Source organism: Ruditapes philippinarum, unplaced genomic scaffold (genome assembly GCF_026571515.1).
Source record: "Ruditapes philippinarum isolate M1 unplaced genomic scaffold, ASM2657151v2 ctg88_1_1_1_1, whole genome shotgun sequence".
NCBI lineage: Eukaryota > Metazoa > Mollusca > Bivalvia > Venerida > Veneridae > Ruditapes > Ruditapes philippinarum.
Window position 1 is genome coordinate 695,456 of NW_026865440.1, and position 22,847 is coordinate 718,302.

The following is a 22,847-nucleotide window of genomic DNA, read 5'->3' on the forward strand; positions in this document are numbered from 1 at the left end:
TAAGAATAGGAACAATTTACGGTAAAAAAAGTATTCCTTGTTTCATTGATGCGTCTAACTTACGTGCTTGTAAATTTACGTTATTTGTATGACGCAAGTAAAATCACGTTGCATACAGTATTAAATTACACTGGTATAATATATTTTTTGTAAAATTGCTTTATTACACTCCTTTAATGATTTATGCGTCTGTTGTATTGTTGTTGTTGTTTGTTTGTTTTTTCGTTTTTTTTTGTCCAGGTATAAGTCTGAATATTTCATTGACTTTTTTTCAAAGAAATTATGAGACTGGAGCAGAAGTGCTTCATTGTTTAAAATGACAAGTTCACATATTTTCTAAGAAGAACAATACTGAAAACCCCAAACAATTTGTAGCATATCTTTAAATTACATGGAAGAACTGTGCATGTATACACAATTTCTGCCACCTGTGAACGAATATAATCCCTTTGCGGGCCCCTTCGAAAAACCACGTGCCTTTCATTGAGCATGGGAAAATTTCACAGTACACATTTCTCGCTTTTATTGTGATATAACGGTTTTTGTAGTTTTGAGAAAAACTTGGTGGATTTATATAAATGTAAGTTTTTGTTATTTATTTTCATTTTAAATTTCTGTTGATAAGCCATTGTCTGGCTGTTATATGACATTTTGCATCTTTCAAGTAAACTAAGCATGAGAGTGTTTACAATGCCTGCTTGAGTAACGAACCATGAAGAGGCGGATTTTCCCATTTCTGATTACCCATCCATGGCCAGACATTATATAAATAGCTTTGTAAAGGAATAGTTTAAATCTGTCTTTGGAATACATATGATTTTTGGGACGACTTTTTCTTTTAATAAATTGAAAATACATTAAATGTTTAGCCACTGCTATATTTCTCACACATCATCTGGAAATATTTTATTTTCCCGCGCAAACTGAAGTGGTTCTCACACGGGGGTAGGGCATTCCCGGTTTATATGAAACATTTCCAGATGGAAAAAAACAAATATAAAAAAGAGGAAACAAAAACAATATTTATTTCTTCTGCTATTTAAGGTACAGAAATAAGAGTGATATCGGCATGTTTGACCTTATATCTTATGGTGTTCACTATACAAGATTATTCTACATGTATTGTTAGGTAATACCCCGGTCACATATTCACGGAATACGCCCACGGAAGAGCCACGGATTAATTCCGGCATCGTCCGTAGCTACCCGTACTGGTCAGTAGCTCTCCGTATTGTAACCGTAATCAATCGTAGTTGTCCTTGTATATCCGTAGCGATCCTTGACAATTTTTGAACATGCACAAAAATTTGCTACGGAAAAATCAACCGTAGCGTATCCGTACTAGTCCGTATTAATCCGTACTGATACGTACTGGTCCGTACGAAAACCGTACTAGTCCGTATTGATTCGTAGTCCACCAACTTGTCAAGGATTTCCACGGTTTTGTACGGAGAACTACGTATTTGTACGGTTACCCTACGTATAAGCTACGGTTTTAATACGGATTAATACGGCATTGTCACGGAAAGCCACGATCGTAATACGTTGTACTACGGAGAGGCAAGGATTAGCACGGTCTTATACGGTTTATTGCGTTGCAACACGAAACGGTACGGAATGGTACGGTCCACCACTGTTTAGTACGGATGAATTAAGTATCATGTACTTTTTCAAGGGTATAAATACTACCTTCTTGTTAAAAAACAGACATATTTGCGGAAACATTTAATAAATGATAATTGCCATTTACTGGCTGCAACTTTATATTGAAATGGCTCAGAATGCGGAGGCAGTGGTCGAGCTGCTTGATGCATACATAGAAGTTAATTTATATTAATATCGTACTACAATTCATAAGTAATAGAATAACATTTAATGTTTCATATTTTACAAACATTGGATCGTGAAATAAGAGTAAATATGTACATAAAACGAAGTGTCTCATAAGCCTCGGAGGCTGGCCCTTGAGTGATAATAAGATTAATTAACAAGCTTTTTACATATTTCTAAAACATAAACATCACGATAATTAATGTTATTGTAAGATGAACAGCAAATCTTAAAATTAAAAGATAAGCAGTATTGATCAACATTTTTCATTAATGATTACTAGTCCATATCTAATCAGGTAAGAGAAGACAGACGAGATGGTGGACTAGAGATGGGCTTTTACGAAGACCGCTTCATGTTGTAGTATGAGGCTCTCATGGCCGAACTTGTTGAGGATCCAGTGTCCTTCAAGAAATTCACTTTAATCGGACCTGATGTGTCTCGGGGGTCGGACGCGATTAGGCCGAGTCCTCTCCTACAAAATCATTGAACTCTGCAATTCGTTTTATATGTGTTCTTTTCTTTTGAGGCATTTTGAAAATGAGCAAGCAAGAGGTTGTGGACGGATGTATTAGGTCCGTATAGATCCGTGGCAATTCGTTCTTCTCCGTATCAATACGTTCTTCTCCGTATCAGACCGTACTTATTCGTACTAACCCGTGCTTATACCGTAGCAGACCGTAGTGTATCCGTAGTGCGTCCGTCCTGATTCGTGTCGCTCCGTATCGAACCGTGTCGGTCCGTAACAATCCGTGTCTCTCCGGGGGCTTTTGGTGGTAAATCCGTCGGACTCCGTACTCATACCGTTGTGTGTCCGTACTGGAACCGTAGCGGACTACGAAATTTCACATTTCCGTAGTAATCCGTGAACGATTAGACCGTAGCTCTTCCGTGGCATTATCCGTGAATATGTGACCGGGGCATAACTGAGTTGTTAGGTAACTGAGTTGAGTGTGTTACCCCATAGTGTAAATTAACAACCCTCTCGGGGATGTCTCATGCACAAGATAAACTGATAAAATCAGAAGTTAAATATTTACTGATAACTGTTGTTTCTATTTTAAGTGTTTTGAATATTTTCCTAGAAGTATTTTTAGAATATTTATATATAGACTCTAACTTCAATTAAATGTGCTAAAAAATAACAAGAACAACAGCAACTGAATATACCTACTGATAATTGACCTATGTATATGCGTTAACCATCTGCTGTTGCCACAATCATTTTCAGAGCAGTAGGTCTACTGACTTTGGATTTGCAAGTTCGAGATCTTGGTTGGGCGCGGAATATAATATTCAGGTTGATGTGGTGACTGCTGCTGGTAGTGAAGCTATTGTCATAAGCCTGGGATCTCGTGGTAAACCTTTATTATTATTGTTATTCTCAAACTTAGTATAAAAATGTGACACCATACATATGAGAAGGGCAGATACTCCTAAATTTATTGTTTTGCAAAATTATGACCCTTTTTTCTTCTGTTTCCATAGAATTGACTCATTTATTAAAAATTATCAGATATAATTACTTAATATTTGAAATACAAATGTACTTGTTCATAATCAAATTTAAATTTATTTCTAAAGGGCTGGTAACCCTTTTTTATTATGCTTCCCGAGTCGCCGCTTTGTCCGTCCGTCCGTCCGTCCGTCCGTCCGCTATTCTTGCTCGGGACATAACTTTGAAACAACAAGAGGTATCATCATGAAACTTTGTACGTAGATATATCTCATTAAGTAGAAGTGTAGTGCAAAAGAACCATAACCCTGTCTTGTCTAATTTTGGAGTTATTGCCCTTTGTTTATTTTAACACTTTGAACTTTGTCCGGAACATAACTCTAAAACTATATGAGATGTCAACATGAAACTTTGACGGTAGATATATCTCATTGAGTAGAAGTGCAGTGCAAAAGAACCATAACTCTGTCTTGCCTAATTTTTGATTATGCCCTTTGTTCATTTTTACACTTCGAACTTTGTCCGGGACATAACTCTAAAAGTATAAGAAATATCAACATGAAACTTTGTAGGTAGATAGATCTCATTGGGTAGAAGTGCAGTGCAAAAGAACCATGTCACTTTTCTTGCCTAATTTTGGAGTTATTGCCCTTTGTTCATTTCTACACTTTGAACTTTGTCTGTGACATAACATTGACACTACAAGAGGTATGCTTTCGTGTGTCCAAAACCTATACGGGGAGCATCACCCGGTTCAACCGGTTCTTGTTCAAAATCTGGAAACAAAGTGATCTCTCGGATGCATTAATCACAACACTATTACATGAACATTGCAGACTCGGTTTAATTGAGTCTGTACATGAGGGATAGTGAATAAGTGGAACATCCCTCACGCCCCCTAGCACCAGCTTGAACGGTACTCAATTCAAAACACTAGCATCAATGATCCCGAAGGACCAAGTTTTGCTGAGTTATGCCTCTTTTTCTAAGAATTTTCATGTAAACCCTCAAAAGCTATCATAATATTTACTTTAAACTGAAAATACTTATTTACAATCGAAATAGTAATGTGTATCAAAAGGGCAGGTAATTTTCCGGTTGAATGATTTTTGGTTTATTACCCTTAAATAACAAACAGTGACAAAGGCGTTTTGGCCTGTTCATGACTTTAGTGTTGTCTTGATAGAGGTTATAAAGTATAATGATCACATTTGTGTCGTCTGTATGTCCGTCTAAAAACTTGCCCAGACTACTCAAAAAATACTACTTAAACTTTCAATAATTTTTTCTTCCTAATTGGTCGTTTCAATGCATGTGCTATTATTTTCAAGTGGTCCTGAAACCATTATAATATACTCTTTATACTAATATAAGCAGAATTACGTTTGAAAATGAGAATCAGTATATTATGTGAGTGATGATTCTACAATTATATTAGACCAACAACTGATGATGTTTCATGTTATACCAGATCAAGTATGTAATTTGTACATTCTACTTTCTAGTGATGAAATCGTCAACAAGGCCAGACTCTGCTATGTTCAGATGGTGACATTTGGTGGAACTGGTTGATTGCCGACCAGTTTTATGCTGCAAGTAAGTGAAGCTTGGTAGGTTACATTTCTTTCCAAACAGTGATATAACTGACTTTCATTAATCTACCACTTCTTTCTATGAGTCTTTTTCCCCAAACTTTTAGGACATGCAAATAAGTTTATTGCTGTTTAATTCATTATTATATATACGTTCGTCAGCTTTTCTTTCAGCTCGACTTTTTCGAACGAAAAACTCGAGCTATTGCTATAGTCATGGCGCCATTGAAGATTCATTCCGAAAACTTTGAACATATTTTTGTCATTTATTAAATGATTGACCTCATACTTGGACAAAACAACCCTTTGGAAATACATTTCATTAGACTAGACTGGACTCGATCTTGACTTTTTAATTGCATTGACATTTATCTTGAAGGTCAATTTATTGAATTTTGCTTGAATTTTTTATAACTGGCTGTAAGTTATTTATGAATGAGTCGTCTTCATACTTTGACATAGCAACCTGTGGGGCAAGATCTAAAATAATGTCAAATTAAATGATTCTGACATTGACTCATGTCAAATATATAATTCTTCTTGATTTTGCTATTACTGGCTAAAACTATATCATTAACCATGTGATTGTCTTTATACATAGGCCAAGACTTTCAAGAAGGCAAAAGTGAATTAGACCTTGACTCATAAATGTCATTGACCTTGAAGGTCAAATTGCTGAATTTTCCTACAATTGGCTTATTATTGGTAACTTGTGAAGGTTTGTCTTCATAATTGCACTACCCTTAAGACAATGCCTTTAAAAAGTTTCAAATAAACCTGGCTGTGACCTTGACAATTAAGGTCAAAGTATTAATTTTTTGCTAATCTGGACATAACTTGGTTACTTATGGATTATAAGTGTTGTTTTGTCGAAGTATGAATTAAATACATCTTGAATGTATATGAATCATACATTGACAAAGCAACACTTATAACAAAACCGACATGTTGAAATATTAACACGGTCAAGTTAATGAATTTTGTTTAAAATTGTCACAACTTTGTTATTGATGGACATATTTGATTCATTCATGGATAAAACGACACTAATGCTAATGACAACACCAGCATGTTGAATAATTCAAGTATGACCTTGATCTATAAATAAATTAAAATTTTAATTAAATTTTGTACAAACAAATGATGTTGTTTTAAAACCCCTTCACAAACATAATTGTGCTTCCTTCGATTTGTATTTTGGATATAGGAAAACATTTGCATGAACTGTCCTTCGTGAGTTACAGTGATCTTAATTCCTAAGGATAAAATGAACCAGACAGCAGTTAAAGTCTGTTTAGACTACACGGGTAAGAGGCTGGCCTGATGATTTACTGGAATAATGCCGCAACAAGCACTCTTAAACTTTTAGTTCGTTAGTTCTACCTTGTGATAGTCTTTGCAAAATGTAAGAAGTTAATATACTGATGGTCCTCACTTTACCATATAAACATATACTGATGGTGCTCACTTTACCATATAAACATATACGGATGGTCCTCACTTTACCATATAAACATATACTGATGGTGCTCACTCTACCATATAAACTATAAACTCATGGTCCTCACTTTACCATATAAACTATAAACTGATGGTCCTCACTTTACCATATAAACTATAAACTGATGGTCCTCACTTTACCATATAAACATGCTGTTCGTGCTGAAAGTTGAAGACTTTATAACTGGGAAGATTGTTGACAAAGGCCACACCTACAAGTTTGGAATTATTACCATGAATCGTCTTATACCATAAACAGTCAAAGAATATGTTATATTAGTTATCAGTTTCTTTTATAGATTAAACTATTTTACAGTAAATGTATACAGACAGAATCGGCAAGGAATACAGTGTTAAAATACATTGTCGAAGATGAGTTGACAGAGCTGCAAGTTCCATAAAAGACATTTAGTAAAGGTAAATTTTGAAAATGGATACTTACCAAATCTTGACTTCATAATCTGGTTAACATTAAAATGGTGGATTTGCATGCTTCAACTGTATTATCACAAATGTATATTGTATACAAAATAGTACAAGTTTTACAAATTTCAATTTACAAATTAACTACATGCGGCCGTTTCAAACGGTAGATGTTTTCATTGCAAGTCATGGTTAACCATGCGATCCCATTAGGCATTCTGCCGCTCGACCAGAACTGAGCGGTTCTATATATATGTGCTGGGAAATCCAAACTTTAAGAAGGGTAAAACCCACAAAACAATGTTTGCGTTTAATAACCGGTCGACGGAACACAGTGCTATTTTTGTCGTCTGCTTATTGCCACTTGGCTGGTCAGCCGAAACGCCACATACTCCAACGCGTGCTTTGTATTTGAATTTTGAGGTAATCGTATCGCCTGTATTTTGTCGTTTTAGGTTCATTTGAGGGCATTGTTGAATTGCAGTCTAGACTCGGTGCCACTTGGCCGATCAGCTGTAACGCCAACATACAAAAATAACTGTCGGGAAATCCGTTGATCTCTACATTGAATTTCCGCGTTCTTGTGTTCTGTTTAATACGCATGTTTCTCTCTCTGGCGTAGGAACGATTTTATGATGTCAGGAAAATATTTTTAAGAAAAAAAATCATTATCTGATAAGAAAAGTGTATAACAATGATATAAGCGTATTTTACAAGTCTTTATTTAACTAACACATAAAAGATTTTTTTCATCCTGAATGGAATTAATTTAGAAATTGATCAGTAATTTTAGTGCAAATAGTTTAAAACATGCGATATTCACCATATTCGTGCCTAATAGATTCATCTTTATGCAAGGAGAGTACCTCCATCAAATAACATTTCTTCTGAATAACTTTCCCATGCTGTTATGATATAAAGCCATATATCAACACGTTTATTTTACTTATTCATGAGATTTAATTATTTTTAATTTATGCCCGTTTATTAAGGGAAAGGTAGGCAATACACAATACGTATGCTCGGGTTTCATTCGGCCATAAAAACTTGTTTTCGTGTCATCCATTTTGAAATAGCACACCTTTCATGGTAGCAAGTAAATTATCCAATTTAGCGTTCAAGTGTTAGTTGAAGTGTAAGATTTTCATCTTTGAATTTCAATAAATGCCCGTATTGAAAAACTGCGCGATGAAAACGGGTTTTTAATATGAAAACTTGAAAAGATTTTACCCGGAGGGGAATAATTACGTAGGAAGTACTTTCATTTTTACTTCAAATTTTTACAAAGTTAACCGTTTGATGTAACTGATAGTAACATATTTTCTAATATTAATAGTGGGCAAACATGTGTGCCTGGGCCAATTTTCTTCCGAGATACCCTGCTATTTGTAACCCCCACTCCCTCCCCGAGGAACATACATGCATGATAGATATACGGAAATAAAGTTATATAATAATCTATGACATATATAGTTAAGCAGTGTCTTGATTCAACTTTTTTACTATTCTTTAAACTACACGATCTATATATAGTGTTAAGGATTTATTTTATATTAGAAAGAAAGAATGTATTAAACGTCCTAATAAGGCTGTAATGTACACTGACCTAGTTGGGTGTCCTTTTTAACAATAAAGGAATTCTTTCTCATTAATGGTTTTGAAAGAACTTGTCTTTCCCTTAAGCGCAAAAGAAGCTTCTGTTTATTTAATCACTGAATGGTGTTATAGCATTCATTTTCACTGAAAACTTAATCCAAAATAATTCTTTTTGTAAAGAAATCCCGGCATTCAAGTGTAATGTTGAGACGAAATAATAGTTTGAATAAATACACACACTTGTGTTTGGCTTGTTTGAAATTCGCTCTTTTCAAATATGTACTCTACTTGAACCCCGAAAATTTGCGTAATGTAAAAGGTTTACTTTTGTCGAAATTCGTTTGCTAATTTCAAAATTCTATTTGTCTAATGACAGCTGGAAAATCAAAAAAATTCTAACGCATAATCCAACAGAAATTTGCCTTAAAATTTTTGGCAAAAAAGGAATGTTTATGTTATTTATATAAAAGCCATAAAAGTTGAATATAATTGGTGTGTTTGCTACATAGTTTGAAATATATGAATATATAGCTACCTACACTATAAAAACTTGTTTATACAATAAAGAAACATGATCGTTTTACACCCTTTGTCCTTGAACTCAAATTTTGTCAAAACAGATTTTGAATTTTAACGACGTATTTTTTGGCAGTAATTAAACAATTTATAAATGATTTTCGTACAATTACAGGTCTCAATAGCCATTTTGTGGTGCCAATTGTCAAAATATTTTCGTATGAAACACGCTGTTAACCTTTTCTTCTTCAATGGGTTATACAAATTGTCCTATAATAATGTGTATCACAGGTTGACATAAATTATACACTTTAATGGATTAAATTTAGGCCTACGATCCGTCTTACACAAATCCTATAAAGCGGATTTGTTTTCTGTATTTCGAGCAACAGATGAAAATAAATTATAATCTTCAAATATTGCATGCTCACCATGCGAGGATGTTCTACTCCGGACGTTTTATATTGATCGCCGCCTATCTTGCACTTTTAACAATACGGAATATGAATCAAATTACTGTATATTCTTTCAAACTAGGCCGTCCACATCGATTTATTGAAAATCAATCTTATTTCATTTACTGCTAGCGACAATTATAAACATTACCAACGAAGCAAGGCCATACTGCACATGTTCTTCTCCAATAAACCGCAAGAAGTTGCCCTTTGTAAAGACCCTCTATTATTGTACGAAGATCTAAAAAACTTTGCAAAAGTTGATATTCATCCCGTTTTTGTAAGTTATACCTTGTTGGAATGTCATATATCGCATGTTACCATCTAGATTCAAGTTACCTAGAGGCTATAATGGCGGTTGACAATGCGTAATGGCGGGAATGACAATGTTGTCCAATCAGAATTCAGTATTTATTGTAAACATATATGGCAGGTAAAAATTTGATATTTTCATAAAGTCCGTTTGCTAAGCGTCCATCTTGTGTCACATGCTTCAGATAGACTGTATCTAATGCGCATTATTTTCTTTTACAGACTGCCATCGTTGTCAAAGTGCACAAACAAACGAAAAGAACAAAAATAGCTTGAAAAAGTAAAAGCTTCCGTATAGTGCGGTAGGCGTGTTTATAGAGTGACGACACACATCAAACGGCTACCTGCGCGACTTGGTATGGCTGAGTGATCGCTAAACAGGTATGTGAGAGAGAAACACGGTCCATTTCTTGTTAAACTTCACGCTCTTGTGCCTCTTATTCTAAGTTTTCTTGTCAATCAGAGTCCGTCAGACTTGAACAACTCGGAATATATACAATTACATGTCAACTTAACATGTGTAACGTTAATTTAACTAATTATAAGCTGTGCATATTTCAGTGTTGGACATAAACAAAACAGATTGGAGATTTTAAGGACAACAAATTCTCTTAATGTGGCAAGGAAGGCTTGTTTAACGATTCGCCGGACTCGAAGTTATTTTAAAGTTTTTTAAATGAGGATGGAAGGCAGCATGGTTCAAGTTTTGATACCGTCTACTGCGGGATTAACGTCAATGGCTAATTTGTCAACAGTCGGATTAACACCGTCATCGACGGAACCAGGAACTTTCACCGCAGTATCAATTCCGGTGTCGGGATTTGGTGCGATACCGACTACTATACAAGCGTCAGACATCATATCTGCTGCTGCCGCTGCCGCTATACATACAAACGGCGAGGCTCCAGACGACGATGATGACAATGATGAGAATGGCGCACACGAACATGACCATACATTGACAGAAACGTCAGATAATCATACCAACGGTGTATCAATTAAGACTGAACCTCCACCGTTGGAGGCACCCCCGCTAGAGAATCCAACACAGTTACAACCTGTTAACCTACAAGCCCACCAACTACAGTCTGCGACCCTCTTACCTGCTCACACCATCATAGAAATGTTACCCCAGAATCTTATTGAACACCAGCAGCTTTTACAACAGCAACAACAACAATTACAAGAACAACAACAGCATTTGCAGCAACAGTTTCAGCAACAACAGAATGAGTTACAACAACAAGCGAACCAGCAACAGGAGCAGGCAGGGAAACAAGGAAAGAAGCAGAATTCAACATCTGATGGTAAAGGTATGTTTTATTACACTGTAGAACTAACATGTAGAGTCTAATATCCCAATTGTATCCAAGTAAAGAAGATAAACGCCAGTAACTTCACATGAGCACTGAATGTTGTATGTGTTGACCCTGTACATATAAGACATTCCATGCTATTTTAATCATGATTAGTTTTATACCAATGAGTGCTATTTTGAACAGACGAAATTAAGCGATCGGTATTTCATGTGAACATGAACTTTGGTTGTCAAACATTGTGTTGAACATGTATCTGAATACCGTCAGACACTCCCCCCTCCGCCTTCGAGTAATCGCCATCACACGATGACAAGATTTTGCGATGTCTTCATGCATATCTAAGATATTGTTGCCTACTCGACCATTGACGATTAACAGAACCACCATGTGTCTTCGTGCAGAACGTTATAAACATTTAACGGATTTGTATAATTTAATTCTTATAGTCCTGCCCAGTTTATTTGGTTTGTTCTCCTATTGATAGGTTTACATGTCTCTCATAAACGACGTTTGTATTTTGACTTTATTTTTATTGTATACATTTTTTAAGTAGAATGAAAATTGATCGGCAAATATCAGGCACAAATGCAAACAGCAATGTTGTACTGTGAAATGTTTGTGCTTTAATACAAAATCTAATATGACAGTTAAAACGAGCAAAACCTTCAATATTTAATGCTAAACCGGCTGTTGTTATGTCGAATTTTCAATGACATTCATTTTAAAGTCCTGATTCAACGCTATAAATCATTGTGTAGGTTTTCTGTGTAAATAGTTTACAATACGGGCCATTGTATTTCTAAATTCTTGGCTGAAGGTTTTTGTTTGGGCACTGGACAGATATTTTTGTTTTACGCAGCACAGTGGTCTCAAAACTAGTCTATGTTTGGTTAAAATCTTACCAGGGAATAAAAATTGAATGGTTTTTAATCCTTAATATTAAAGACTATAAATGTTGCATAAAGATTATAAAACAGAAAAAAAATCAAAATATGTCTGTTGTATATATAAAAGGTTAGTCATCTTCAACGTTTAATTCAACAAGTTTACCATTTCATGTTAATAGGCTATAAAGAAATCAAAATACAGTATGAAAAAGATCTATGTATTCAATTTCAAATGTACTGTCACATTATAAGCAGATTATAAAATCTTAAAAGTCCAGTATCTGTTTTTTTCTAAATCTGTAGATATAATGGTTATAAAAACCTAGATTTGAAGATAGTCATATGGCTTATTGTAAAGTAAGTTTCCAGTAGATTTGTCAATTACTTTGTCATGTATAAAGTCTTGCATCCTATATGAAAGCATGTTAAAGTGAAACAGAATGAATTACACATGAAATGCATTTATGATGTCAAAGATGAAATGTATTACCTGAATATATAATTAAGTTGGGAAAGGAAAGTAGCATTTCCACTTGCATAATTATTAATGCATGTTTACATGTTATCAGAACAAAGTTACTTAGTTTAAACCGGTGAATATTGTTATTTTGTCTTATGTTGGCGTCACCGGTACTTGACACACAGGTTTTAATACAGAATGATAGTAGACCAAAATCTTAGAGAGAAGAAAGTTTCCGCTTAATAGTTATTACTATGAAACTAAAATTACAAGTGTAATAACACAAGAAAAAAGTGAGCTTAAGCATTTTATGTTAAGTTTCATTTTATAACATTCATTATTCAAGAATTTGCTTTCAAAGCGTTTCCACATGATTTGCTTTGAAATAAAATTAACTCAGTCATACAAATATTACTAATAATGTGAAACGATAAATGTATTTATATGTTTGATAAGTTTATATCGTGATAAGAAAGATGTCTCCCACCACCAACAACAACTTTACCATACCAGGATCTAGGTATGGCCAGATGACGCTTTGTTGTTTAAATATGAAAACTGAAATGTTCTGTATATAAAATAAGACATTTATTCACAAAATGTGTTCGTTTTTCTGAACATGTTAAACTAAATTATAGACCTTTTGACGTTTATTATATTTTAGTTATTCTACAGTGTGTAAAAGATTTTTTATTTAGTGTCACTGTTGTCCACCCTCCAAACCTTTTTTTTTGCATTATGACACTAGAATAGACCTTAATTAATTGTATCATAAAGGTGCTAGAAAAACACTCTAGGCTTCAGATATTTGCTGCATTAAAATGCAAATTTATGCAAATTTCTTTATGTTGCGCTGTTGACAGATATGAAAATTATTTTTAAAGCTCGGATAATAAAGTGCATGTTGCTTATATGAAATAAATCATTAATCCATAACATTTTCTGATGTACGAATGGACTGGGTTGGACGTTATAGGGCGTCTTAACATTCCTTACAAATTCTCTTTATTGTACATTTTTCGTATTATTAATATTAAGTATACAGGGAAACGCTTTATTTCATTACAAGTTAATGCCGACAGATCAAGGGGGGGGGGGGGCATGTTTTCATACTTGATGTGATGCATATTTATGAAGTGACGTCTGCTTTATTTAACGGTTCCCACACATATTCTTCACATTTTTACGAAAGTGATAGGCCACTTTACATCCATAATTCTTTTTAATCATAGAAAATAACAGAGTACGATTTCGCGATCATTTTATAATTAGCCTTTAAGATGCAAGAATGCTTTAAGCCAAGTGTTAATGGATACACAATACATTATTGTTGCTCTACCCCGGTTAACAACCACCTTAGGCAATAGGTGTTAGATTTACCGATAATTATTTCGGCATTTCAACAAGGCGACTTTGAAACGTCAATAGTGTGGCCGTAGGGTTATTTGGCCACCTCTAGTAAGAACCGTTATTTGCAACGACACTTTTATCTTGGTGTTAATCTTTCTTTTGCATAATTTGAATACCCGAAATGAACTAAATATCTGTTTGCGTTATGGGAAGTTTAAAAGTTTTCACCATGTGTATGTTTTATACATGTGAATGTCTTAACATTGGTAAAGATCTCCTCTCATACACAATAAATTCTTATAAAAACGTTTAATTTTCATATTCATTTATTGTAACATACATTATAAATTTAAGAAATTGTTCACACTTTTAGACATGTACGGTGATTTATTACGTCTTGACAGAATTTTGTATAATCGTTTTAAGTAAAAGAAGAAAGCACAGGACATTTCTACACGTGTGTTTCTCATCGATTTACTGTCATCTATTATGCTATTTTACTTCACCACAATTGAAGACTTTGAAGAGATTGAGATGACCATTGCCACCTTGCGGCTACTTTTAGTGGACACACGCACTCTCGGACAATAGATTGTCCGTAAACCGGTGTCAAATTCTCTTTTTCTATACGACGGTCATTGTGAATGAGATAGAAATTGCCAATTTCAATTATAACACTTGAATGCAAATGGAATATTTTTGACATGTAGGGTTCTTCACAATTTTACTTATACACGTTATTTATTGCCCAAGGGTTACTACAACTTTGTCATAACTCTGAAATATTGCCAGACCATGCAGAAGCGACACATCTTAGATGAAGAACAAGATAACTTCAGACACAATCAAACGTGTTAAATGTTTAAAGTAGTTTAAATAGTGCAATGCATTTTCTGCAATATTAAAAATTCAACTTGTCCTTATTTCACTTTAGTGTGAAACTCGTCATAGTAACTTCAAAGGAAAACGGCTTTTAGTAATAGGGTTTTATCATTTTGGTTTATTAAAATCATCAATAGTAGTTTGACTGAGGAAAGAGAGAAAGGGAGAGAAAGGAAAGAGACACCAAAGAAACCGACATTACTTGGAATAGTGCGGCAGTAACACATGTCGATGACTCATTTTTTGTGAAAATCAAAAGGTTTTCATAGAAACTGCTCATACATATTAAGTATACAATGAAAAAGTTGACCATTTAACCTTACCTTTCTCAACTGACATTTTAAGAAAAAAATTAATGTCTAATGTTGCATAATTTTATTACTTGAATTCAGTTTAAAACATTAAAATGAAGTAAACAGTTGTCACAAGTTGACATGTCCCATCTGTACGTTGTTATGACATAAAAAGCGACACATGTCCTATTATAGCATACCTGCTACATCCGATAACCATCTCATCTAAACTAAACACAAACACTGGCATCTCTTCTTGTCATCTCATTCAAGAAAATACATCGTTAGAATAACAAAGTTACCTCATAGTTTCAACAGTATTTCCACATGTATATACAAGACAGTTTGTTTCTTATTCTTCTTTGTTCTTCTTATTCAAATTTTCCTTAGCTCCATATTCTCATCTGACGAAGGTAGTCTAGTACTGGTGTAACTCTCCAGGAACGATGGTTAGGAAACTACCCGCCTATATGACTGAAATACTGTTGGAAAAAGGCGTAAAATGAAACAAACAAACAAACAAACAAAATCTGACGAGACAATTCAAAAGAGAGACATCTAATTATGTATGTATTCTAGGCTTAATGAGAGTTCATCCACCCTTTTAGGCACTTGAGAGTACCGACCCCGAAAACTCTTATTAAGCTGGTTCCGGTGTGATAAAGAAAAACTCAAAGCTCAGACTTAGATCTCAGCTGTTTGATCGCTTCGAAACTGTCACATACCATATCATGAGTCCTGACCAATTAGAACCCTGAGATTTGAGACAGAACTCAGAAAAAATATAACCTGGAAGCCTGAATTAAACTTCGTGTAACAGTATTGAATAGGACGTCTTACTATAACTATAAAAATATATTGATAACTGGTTCTGAAACCCAAGTTAGTGAAAGTCTATATTCCTCAGCAGCCATTTTCAAAATGAGTTTTATTTTCATATCATCAGTTATGTTGTTTTGAAATCTTTTATATTGTCATGTAAGGAAATACATAGTTCTGTATTTTTTTTTATCTTGTTTTACCTAACATTGCTTGTTCTATTGTAAAACGACTCTTGCTTAGTTAGTTTATATTTTATAGCATCATGCATTTATCATGTACTTACGGTCTTGTCTATCTCATAAAATGATTTGTTATGCAATAGTTATTATAATACTTTTATATGTAATTTGTTCAGATATGTTCTAAGTAATGTTGAAGATACTAGCTTTAATTGAACAGAGATTTGTACACGCTATCCATTAATTAGTGAAGTCGTTAAAACGGTTTTATAGACATTGTAATTGCTGATATCACGTGATCATATCCAGATAGTCTCCTGTAGTAGAAAGAATAGACGGACTCGAGTAATACATCATACCATGACATCCTTATACTTAATGCTTATTTGACAAACATGGTAACTAACTTGTTACTTTGGAATAATGGAACTCACCATTCTCAATCTAAGTTCCTAGGTACACATAAATATAAGATATTTAATATATTTCAGTTTGAAATTCTTGTGTGAAATTGACAGCTGATGTATGACTAAGCTTCCACTTAAAAAGTCCGGAAAAATATATTGTAATGAAATTGTGGCCTTTGATCTTTAACTTACCCCTGTACGACCATCAGTCATTTAAGTGCAAGTTAACATTCATAGTAAGTAGTGAAGGTGGTTTAAAACAAGGTATCAAACTTATTTATACAATATTATTGAGTTTATTTAATTAATTATCTTTAAATACTTATACTATAACAAAGATGGTCAGAGCCAACAACAGTAAACACACATTGTTGTATATATATCTCATGTAAATGTGACCAATGGTGACGGCCGTTTAGATTGCCTTATGTCGGATATAGCTAGTATTTGTAACATGTTTTTATCTTATTATATATCATGAGAGGGTGTAGAAAGTGAAAATACCTTTTACCTGTAATGGGCTAATTGACTTGAGTATACTGATGGAAGTACTTTTGATGAAAACGTTGATTATATCCCACATAGGCAATCAAACATGTTTTTCGGGCCTATCTTTACGTTTATCGACAATTATTGTAGGACGCATTAGCGCTGCTTTTGAGGGAAAATTTTGATGTACAATTTTCGTCATGAAGTGAATTTTTACTGTGTTTGGAAGATGAAGAGATTTGATAATAAGAAATAGGGTTGTTACTCATATTATGTCCTTTTGATTCTGAAATGTGAAAATCAATTTAGATCATATCGTTGTTCACCCTGAAAAATAACCCTTTTTAGCTCGACTTTTCTATGAAAAGGGGAGCTATCCTACTCGCCCCGGCGTCGGCGTCGGCGTTAGCGTCGGCGTAGGCGTTGGCGTCACACCTTGGTTAAGTTTTTCGTACCACCCCACTTTATTTCAGAAGTATTACAAGTATGGCTTTGAAACTTACCATACTTGTTCACCATCATAACCTCCATCTACAGACAAGAGTACATAACTCTGTCAAGGTTTTTGACAGAATTATGGCCCTTTTTTGACTTAGAAAGTGTATTGAGCTTGGTTAAGTTTTTTGTACCACCTCACTTTATTTCAAAACCATTGGAGGTATTGCTTTGAAACTGACCATACTTGTTTACCATCACGACCTTCATCAACAGACAAGAGGACATAACTCTGTCAAGGTTTTTGACAGAATTATGCCCCTTTTTGACTTAGAAAATACATTGAATATGGGTAAAATCCACTTATTGCCTTAACCCTTTGAGATATTGCTTTGAAACTTTTAATGCTATTTCACATCATTACCCCCATCTGTACGCAAGAGAAGGTAACTCTGTCAAGGATTTGTTTTTAAAAATTAAGGCCTTTTATCGACTTAGAATTTGGTTAAGTTTTTTAGTACCAGTCCACTTTTTGACTGAACTGTTTGAGATATTAATTTGAAAGTTGGAATACTTGTTTACCATCATGGTCCCAAAACATGGGCAGGAGAAGGTAATTCTGTTAAGGATTTTATTTGAATTATGGCCCTTTTTGACTTAGAAACTCAGTTAAGATTTTCATTCTTGTCCACTTGTTGACTTAACCATTTGAGATATTACTTTGGAAGTTGGAGTTCTTATGTGCCATCATGAGACCTATCTGTAAGCAAGAGAAGATAACTCTGTGAAAATGTTTCTTGATTTGTACTTAGAAATTCCTAGTTAAAGTCTTGTGTGCCCTTAACTGTCAAAGTTTTGTTTTATAGGCAAGCACTAAAAAAGTCGAGCGCGCTGTCCTTCTGACAGCTCTTGTTGTTATTTCTGAATACTAGCAAATAAAAGGGAACTGTTAATAAGATAATATAGAACAAGAGGAATAGTAATGATGCCTACACAACATAAGATTTTTTAATATTACAGAGAACGTTGATGTTCTAAAATTTTAAATATTTTGTAACAGCTATCTATCGTTTGAAATTTGTAACTTAGGATACACTTTATTCATTTTCTTTACAATATTTTTGAAGAATGTGACATTACATAGCATTAATGCCAACAATAAAACATTTTCATGGAGCAACTTTCAAGAAGGTGGACAAAGTTTTCAAAACATTGTCAACTTGAGTAAAGTAGTTCGTTTGTCTTACCTTTGTTCTGTCTTCTCATTTGATATAAGAAGACTCGTTTTACACAAAAGGTTTCAAATATAATTAAAGCGAAATTACACACCAGCAAAATTAAATCGTTTATTTGCATTTTATCGAGTTCATCTGAAACACTATCTATACACAATAAGAAATCAGACTCTGTAACATATTGAAGCGTGATGAAAAACGGTGTCTTTGTTAAAATAACCTGCTCTGTTTTACGACAATCGTTAATATACTCCGGTGTCGCTTACAACATTCGGAAATCAGTCCGGACACAAATCTATAAAATGTGATAGTTTATTACGTGCAAAGTGAGCAGTGTCACCTTTGTGACACCAATGTGTTTTTTCGTCAGTATTGTCTCCAACAGTTTAATATACATATAGTTTTATAGTCTACGACTAAGAGTTTTTATAATCTTGGACTTCAAACATTTGCAAGATAGAAATGAAATCTTCGCCTTCCCCTGAAATATAAATATACCCCTTTAATATTTTTGTTAGTGTTATTTGTCTCGTGAGAAAACCTTTGAATATGTTCGTTCTGCTTTTCATATCATAATTTGGACTGACATGGAAAATACTTTTACAAAAAGACCCATCAATATTTGATATGTTTGTTTATTACATTTAAACTGTGACCATAAACATTATTATAAACTTTTATTTTAGAAACACATTCCTATATCAAACCAATTCGTTTCACTTCCATAAACAGCGAACTTTTACCTCTAATTTTCTTCACAATTTAATTTTAACGAGCCAATGTTTAAAACATCTTTATTTTTCCATCTTTGGGCAATGTTTACTTACATAGAGCATTATATGATGATAAATGGGAATGGAAATGAGTTTTATGTTAATAAGATCTTGTTATCTATAACATTGCTAAAGCTTCATTTGAATGATGGTTCGACTTTTTCTCATTCATATTCTAAGGATGTCCCCTTTGATGTTTTATACAAGACCATTTAAAGACCGCACTGCTTTATCATTATTCATCTAAGTTTCCTGTAATGTTTTCTTCTACATTAGAGCAAACCTAAACCATCAACAATGTAAGGTTAATAAATTATTCTTTTTTTGTGTTCCAATATTATCTTATATGTTGTATACAACTATCTTTTCACCATGTCCGTTCTTGTATGAGACGTTAACTCGTTCGTAAAAGACAAATGACACCGTAACCCGAGTAATATATATTAATTCATAAAAGTAAGCACTACCGGCCTAGCAGCTGTCGATGATGCCAAATCTGGTGTTTTTTATATGAAACCAGAGACATAGATAGCATTGTTATCTACATCTCTGATACAACTGAAACTTAAGAACAATATAAGCCTTCATTCAATTTTGAAAAAAAAGATCCATTTTTTTGGTCAACACTGTAAAAGGTCATATGGCAGCTTTAACAGTGAAGAAAGAAGTTACTGTGTATAAATAATTCCTGAGTGGTCAGGTCCAAAATTTTATATCTGAGACACTGAATCATGTTTCAAGTATACATCATATAAATGTATATTTACAAAATGGAACATTAGTGGATCTTTAGTCTTTGTCCTTGCTATTCACTGGTTTAATAGGAAACACAAGAACAAATGTTTGCAAGTTTTGGTAAAACGAGGAAAGCACCTGCCACTTTAAACGTGAGTCGATCTGTCTTCATGTTTTGTCCATCCCGTACACTATGACGAATGTTCATTATTATATCATCAATCAACTAACACAATGAATTGTAATCAACTGCAGTATAAATGCGGCTTTACAACAACAGCTACCGTAAATGTACACCGTTTACAATAACGCATAATTAATTATCATTAATAAATACCGCACAATTCAAAAAGAAAAATGCAAGGCAATTGTACTAAATCAACCGTATTCTAAACTATCCAATGATATATACAAAACACCTCTATTGTTTTATTATAAATGTAAGCAGATCCGGGAACATGTTTATTTCCTCCTCTTTGGTAACAGACAACTAAACTATCGTATATTCATTCCTTATTTCCTGAAATCGCTCAGATACATTATTTCATTTGAGATTGTAACATTCCACATTGAATGTCCGTTACAATTTAATGCATACTTCTGTATTAACGTGATTCATTGAAGGTAACAAGTCACCGTTACCTACCAAAGTCTGGTTACGCCATCTCGATTATCCGTCAGACCGGCAAATTTAGGCCAAGTTCAGTGTGTCACTAAGAATGTTTGTTGGCGCCGATGCATGGCTACTGCACTTATTTGTAACTATACGGCTCAATCAGACCTTGAAAATGTCAATACAGTAGGTCTCTCTTATCTGCTCCACTAACTCTTTTTACAACTTTTTTGTCATTGTGCTTTTACGTTGTAACGGAAATTGTTTTGTTTTGCTTGAAAGACGACTGTATGAATGGAACAACTTGCAAGTATTGGAGCGTTCACTGTGTTTTCCTTTGGCGTTATTGGGCCTTGAAACAGTATTTAAAACACACAGACCGTACTACAGTCTGCAAAAGATTGTGCATTTGTTTTGTGCTTTATTACGGACATGAAATGTGCAAATATATTAATGTCGTTAGTATTATCTTCTTGGTTTCACATGAAATCTGAAAAATGTAAAAAAAATGAGAGAGAAATTAAGTGAAATTCATATTTTACTGCGAGCTTTTATCAAAACTAACATTATTGCTTTATCATGAAACTGTTTATCAGTTTTCCGTAATTAATATTCGGGTAGATGTCACTGAAAATCCGAAACTTTGAATATGATTTGAATTTTATCTGTTTATTCCATTTATATGAAGATGAGTAAAAACCGTGGGATAAATTTAGAGCGACAGTTTATAAAATCTGTCTCTGGAGCGATTGCATTTCATTAAATTACACACTGTTATCCTACAGTCTAATAAAAGGCCCCCAGGTGTGATTTCATCCGAACTATTCGAATGGGTTTCTAAAGAGGTCCTTTTACACAGATTATGGGGCGGGCTGGAATGTGAAGGAATCTTATACTTGATTTTAGAAGACTGGACGACTAGATAACCTACTATAATTGCGAGCGTCTATTCTAACAGAAAATTACTTAGTTTACATTACACGTGTTAAATATTTCCACAGACACGGGCATAAAGCCAAGTTTTAACCGAAGAATTTAAATAAAACAACATCCTATTTAAATATTTGGATCTATTATTTGTTTTGTTATTGTGTTACACATGTATTGTTAGTGTGGCACAGTGTCGGATTGCGGGGACTTTGTTGTACTGTTATATTCTATAATATATTTGTTATCGGGTAAACATTAGTTTATATACATACAGTTTTGTCCCAGCATTGTAAGTGAAGTCGATATCTGTTCTGACATGTAAATTATATATTTGTCACTTGAAAATGATTCATCTACAGTTGACTTCACATTTAGACAATGATAGGCAACAATTAGAGGACGGTTAAGGTAACACAGTGCACGTACCTTGTACATTTCATCAATTATTTACAATAAAAGGCACCATCAAATACATCTCTGAGTAAAACATTTTTTTTTCAAATTCTAAACTGCATTCTTTTAGGCATTTCAATACAAGATAAAGTATTTCCGAAGAGTGAACAATGAGCAGTACGTACAAGAGCTGTACTAGAACAGATCCTGTCATATCATAGAACTTTCTTGTTTCAGCATTATAGACATAATACTTTATACCACATAGACACACTCATGGACGAGTATATAGAGAACATTTCATAAATGATCATGATAATAAGCGTCTGCAATAATATATCGAACTTGAAATATTTATCTCTTTTTTAATTTTATTAATTCAATATTAAGGAAATTTCAATGCTATTACCTAGTTTGTAGGAGGTTAAACTAATCTCTAACAATTTGTATTTCATATTGAATTTGGTTTGACATTGAGATATTATCAAAATGTTGATACTATGAAGTTTATTTTGCTCAATGTTCAATTTGACCCTTGACATTGTCTCTTTAAGTTTATGTTATTTTCTTATTTAAAATCTTAAGTTTATGTTATTTTCTTATTTAATATGTGAAGAAAATGATTTTCAAAAGATAATGTATTTCGGCGAATTGATCTCGATGCCACCACTGTTTTGTAGATAAACAATCGTTGGGGACATTAAAGTACCTTCCGGTTATTATGATATGTTCGTATATCTCTGTAATCTGAAGATAGGACGACAGACGAGTTTGTTACCCGCAGGTGATGCCGACAATGATGCCGGCGATATTTGTTAATTTTATAACTATTAACATTTCCATGTTCCATTAGTGTCAATTAGTGACCAAAGATTTATTTACATTTTTTAGTTCAGTCATTGACTGTTGTTTATAAACATTGTTTGTCGCCTTGAAAGATGTCGCATTTGATCCCTAGGATCTGC

At 33.8% G+C, this 22,847-nt stretch overlaps 1 protein-coding gene across 6 annotated transcripts in view; it reads left to right on the plus strand.

Annotated features, from left to right (window-relative positions):
- Positions 1-4,790: 4,790 nt before the first annotated feature.
- Positions 4,791-22,847, plus strand: part of LOC132729022 (paired box protein Pax-5-like) — a 70,220-nt gene continuing 52,163 nt past the window's right edge. For 3 of the 6 annotated variants that reach the window (XM_060714753.1, XM_060714758.1, XM_060714757.1), the window contains exon 1: positions 10,068-10,993. In XM_060714753.1, coding sequence (XP_060570736.1) covers positions 10,357-10,993 — 637 coding nt within the window. In that variant the 5' untranslated portion in view covers positions 10,068-10,356. The other 3 variants (XM_060714754.1, XM_060714755.1, XM_060714756.1) reach the window with 3 other exon arrangements.